Here is a 5,000-nt window from a genome sequence, read left to right on the forward strand (position 1 = left end):
TTAATTCCTTCTTAAATCCCACCTTCAGTGTGTGTGTATCTGTAAATATACAATATAGTATAAAGTGTATATAGTTTATCCTGTAAATTTTAAAGGCTGAATCATGTATACATTTTTTCACTGTGTCTTTTAATGCTCCATTTTCTTCAGAATTCATGCAGGGAATTTTCTTTTCTTATCTCATTATCACTGCCTCGATACATTCTCTCAAATAATCAACCCTCTGTCATATCTACCCTTCCTGATTTCCCTGTCTAATCTTTGTATTGAATTCTTTTCATTTCTCAATTTTCTCTCAATTTGCCATAATTACTGGCGAGTTTAGAAGAATGAAAGAGGCTAAAAGTTTGATGTAGCCGATCGGGACAAATCATCAAACCCTGGCATGAGTAAAACAAAAAAGCTAAATCGGCAAAGCATCAGGGGCCTGCTGCTGTTCATTTTAGCAAATAGTAGTATGGAAAAAAGGCTTGTCTCGGCACTGTAGCGTTCAAACTGTAGCGTGAACAAAGAGGAGGCTATGTGCACACAGCCAGATGGAGCTACAAGATATAATCTGTAATCCTATTACAAATGAAATATTTCCAGGACTTCCCTGCACAGAACAAGAAATCAAGATTTCTGACTACATTGAGAAACATGAAATAATTACTCAAATTTCATGATGCCATGAAATTTAAATGCCATAATGTTATATTTTGTATTGTTTTGCTTTGTTTTTTGCTTCACTCTTCAGTCCCTCAGTATATCCAGTTCTCAAATTCTCTTCACTTTAAAATGATGACTTTTTATATTACCTAGATATTATGACTAGCATTATATAATTTTTTGCTTCTTTTCTCACATTTTCTCAATTATAACCTTTTTTCTGGGGGCACTGCTGTAAAAATGATTATAAGTACAATAATGACATGGTTGACTGGCTCGTTCTTACGGTAGGTGCTGTGATTCACATGCCGTAAAAAGGAATACTATTTGTTGCTCAGACAGGAACATGTTAATATGCCATTATGAAGCTCAAGAACAACTTGATGCTGTTTGTGGCTGCATTTACTATTAATTAAGGGATGTATGTGTTGATCTGATCATCTGATCACCTTTGATAAGCTCTGTCAGAGTGTGAGTTTGTATCTTGCTATGATTGCATGGCTATGAAAGTATGAAACCGTGATTAAAGGTTTGTTTACGTCTTAACGGAAGATACTTCTGTATTGTTGTACTTTGGTTGTTCCTTGTTTGGGAGTAGGGGGGCACGGTGGCTTAGTCGTTAGCACATTCGCCTCACACCTCCAGGGTTGGGGGTTTGATTCCCACCTCCACCTTGTGTGTGTGGAGTTTGCATGTTCTCCCCGTGCCTCGGGGGTTTCCTCCGGGTACTCCGGTTTCCTCCCCCGGTCCAAAGACATGCATGGTAGGTTGATTGGCATCTCTGGAAAATTGTCCGTAGTGTGTGATTGTGTCAGTGAATGAGAGTGTGTGTGTGCCCTGCGATGGTTTGGCAGTCCGTCCAGTGTATATCCTGCCTTGATGCCCGATGACGCCTGAGATAGGCACAGGCTCCCCGTGACCCGAGGTAGTTCGGATATGCGGTAGAAAATAAGTGAGAGAGTGAGGGAGTGTTTGGGAGTAAGCCTATAATTTTTTCTGTGTTGGGACTGTGACTGAGAGCAAACCTTTTAGTGGTTTTTGTGGTTCCCTGCACAGGAATCAAACCCTGGTTGTGGCGATGAGAGAAAATAATGTCAATCCCATAATTCAAACAATGCTACATGGGACATTGGAAAACGACACGTGGATTGTATGCATAGGTTCTCTTGTCCGCCATTTCATACCAATTTCATAGATGCATTGTCTTGTTCCATTGTTGTCCAGCAGCAAGAAGCAGCAGGTTCAATTCCCGATTAGGGATCTGACCGACACTAAAGTCTCATATCACTGCCATGCATGCTTTCCTAGTGGACCAAGGGAGGCTGGATACTTTAACTTGTCCCATCAAGGATGACTCTCGTTAACACTGCAACCTTTGCCGAGTCAAACGAACAGGGTTTGCAAACAGGTCCAGTGGCTGCATCGCATCTATCCAGGAAGACCGGCAGGCTAATAGCCGAGCACCTCTTCGTTAACACAGCTAGGAGATGCTCAGTTCATTCCACTTTTCTAGCTAAACCAGAGGACCAGAGAACGACATGCAAAGCACCACCTCCAGATGACCCTGACTGGGTAGCAATCCAAAGGAAGACTTCCTTACAAATTTGAAAATGGAATCCTTCGGGAAGCCATCAAGCTTCTACTGGGTTGGGTCCCCAGGGGTTAAGCGTATGTCAGCAAATTCCTTACTCTACCTTACTCCAAGGCTGTTGCCTATGGAATAGTCTCTGTAAACAATCAGACCTCTATTGACGTAGCCGCCCCAGCTCAAATCTCAATGGGTCAAGCTGAACCTAAGTATCTACATGTATTTTTGTTGATGGGATGGGAGTTTCCTGAAAATTATTATAAAGTTTTTCGTTCCCTTTGTTTATTCTCCGCAAGAAGAGATTCCAGTGCACATGGCAAAAAACGGCATGTCGATAGCTCAAACTGTTGCCAAGATATTAACCTTTAAGTCTGTCCTTTCTACAGGTACCAGAATTCTCTCTGTGCATAAGAGAATAGGCACAGCCCATAATGATGGGTCCTACAAATATTCACAGGTTTTATGAGGCTACCATCCTCTCAGTGCTGGTCCTAAACCTGGATAAAATGGGAGGGTTGCATCAGGAAGGGCATCCTGCATAAATCCTGTGCCAAACATCAAATATGTGGCAAGATATCTATTGTCTTGTTTTGCACTGGTAATTTATGGTGCTGTTTCTGCACAAGGGAACAATTATTGATTAATCATTGTCACGGTGTACAAAGATTTTGTACATAGATCACGCAATGTAGTGCTGTGGCAATAAGGTATCTTAAATATCGAATTGTGCTGTTAAGATCAACCAGCTACATATGGCATGCAGTGAATCAGCTGTCACTTACACACAATTTCACACATCAAATCTATTTTTGCCACTTAGCACAAGACGTGAATCTAGAAAACAAGTACAAAATGGGACTTTGTTGGCTTTGTATTTGTTTTAGTTCTATTGTACAAAAGGAACTTAGCGTGTTTGTTACATTGTACAATAAGATTGTACCTCGTGAAGCCGTTAGTTTAACCCTTGTCAGTCAGTGCATCCTAGAATATATTTGTTTTATATAATGAATAATAATCACCAGGAGATTAAAATCAGGAGAGATTTATTTCCAAAACACACAATGCAGTTTGATTCTCATCTTCCTATCTCCTCCAGGTGGCGTGGTGGACGGAGTTCCGTGCCATGAGCCGCACTCAATGCGTGATCGTGACCTCCGCCACGTTCCCTATGAGCTCTTCCACACCTGCATGAGCACCAGCTACAGTTACTTGTTTGCCAACATCCAGCACATGGAGAAACAGCAGCGGTTGCTTCGAGGTGTCCCGTACCCGAGCCTGGATGCTCCGGTTGATCAGGAACCGGAGTGTGAACCCAAGCAGAAAGCACGACCCATTAACCTGCGCCACGCCATAGCTACAGTGATCATCACTGGCATTGTGTGTGGAATTGTGTTACTCATGATGCTGGCTGCTGCTGTGTACGGGTGTGCCTATGCTGCTATCATGGCGAAATACCAGCGGGAGCTAAAGAAGCAGGAAGAGGAGGCAGGAAGGATTGAGAAAGAGAAAACGGACAAAGGAGGGGGGAAAGAGCTGCTGGAAAATGCCATAGCATGAAAAGGAGTATTATGGCACAGAGAGAGAAAGAAAGAGAGAGCGCGAGAGAGAGAGTGTGAAAGAGAGAGAGAGAGAGAGAGAGAGAGAGAGAGAGAGAGAGAGAAAGAACAAGATAGAAAGAGATGCAATAATACTCATACCTCACCCAGGGATATTACATAGCCAAGCCTCTTGCATGGCAAACTCTTTAAAAATTGTAAGATAGAGCTATACACATGCTTAGGGATCTTGTTCATGCATAGAGTTTATCACAACTATTGCGATATCTTCTCAGACGGACTCAAACTTGATTTCTGCTTTCTGTCATCTATTGTATCGCTCATTCCATACACTGTCCTCTCTAAAGAAGAAGTCGAACAGGAGAGAAGAGACGTGTTCTGTAATGCAGTATAGCCACAGTACAGTCAAAAATGTAAATAATATTGGCATCCTTAATGAAAATGAAAAGAAAAAAAAGAAAACGCCTCAAATCTTCCGTTCACACTAACAGAGAAACAAACTACCTCTAACTCCAATCAGTCTCATCCCCATCTCGTAAAAATATTGAAATAATAATTAAAGTAAATGCAAATAAAATCTAAAACATAGTTTTGTTTTGTTTTTCATTTGCAAGTCTAGGAAATCTATTGATGGCACTGAAGACTCTCTGGGAAATCGACTAATGTATATCACTGAATCCCCTTTTGTATAATAATGAGGTTGCAAAATCTCCCTGCTATTCATTACCATGTGGAATAAAAGAAAAACTGAGCAAAATAAATAAATAAATAAATAAATAAATGAAAATCTGCCAATAATTGGCTACATTTTGCCTGCCTCCACTGCGAGGAGGATGATAAAGTAGAAAAAAAGAAGAACCTGAAGATCACGTTTTCAAAATAGCACAGTTTCTTCCATTCCTCAGATCTTTCCTCATTCCATTCTTGTCACGTTTCGAAATCCGCTGTTACAGTATACCCCGCCTCGATTCACCGGCGGTATCGACTTAGAAGCCTTTCCTGAGAGCACTTCAAGCTAACGCATCACCAGAAATTGATAGAGGTTCAGTGGAACTACAGCTGAAATAGAGCTTTGTAGATAGATGAGGGCAAAATCAAAGCATGTATCTGTGTATGTCTTTCTGAAGGAGACCATACACAATAATCCCTGAATGACTCTGCCAGGAAATGAAGACAGCACCTTAAACAGCTCTTTCATAAATCACTGG

At 41.2% G+C, this 5,000-nt stretch overlaps 2 protein-coding genes across 2 annotated transcripts in view; one reads left to right on the plus strand and one right to left on the minus strand.

The window, feature by feature from the left end:
- The window catches only part of cacna2d3a (calcium channel, voltage-dependent, alpha 2/delta subunit 3a), a 210,801-nt gene that overhangs the window by 43,178 nt on the left and 162,623 nt on the right, over positions 1-5,000 (minus strand). The window lies entirely within an intron of this gene.
- LOC132853794 (leucine-rich repeat and transmembrane domain-containing protein 1) overlaps positions 1-5,000 on the plus strand; it is a 13,862-nt gene that overhangs the window by 6,618 nt on the left and 2,244 nt on the right. Inside the window, exon 3 of the mRNA XM_060881759.1 lies at positions 3,333-5,000. This exon is cut by the window's right edge and continues 2,244 nt beyond it. Coding sequence (XP_060737742.1) covers positions 3,333-3,793 — 461 coding nt within the window. The 3' untranslated portion in view covers positions 3,794-5,000. The remainder of the gene's footprint in view (positions 1-3,332) is intronic.

The sequence above is a fragment of the Tachysurus vachellii genome, chromosome 11, assembly GCF_030014155.1.
Source record: "Tachysurus vachellii isolate PV-2020 chromosome 11, HZAU_Pvac_v1, whole genome shotgun sequence".
In the NCBI taxonomy this organism is placed as follows: Eukaryota; Metazoa; Chordata; class Actinopteri; order Siluriformes; family Bagridae; genus Tachysurus; species Tachysurus vachellii.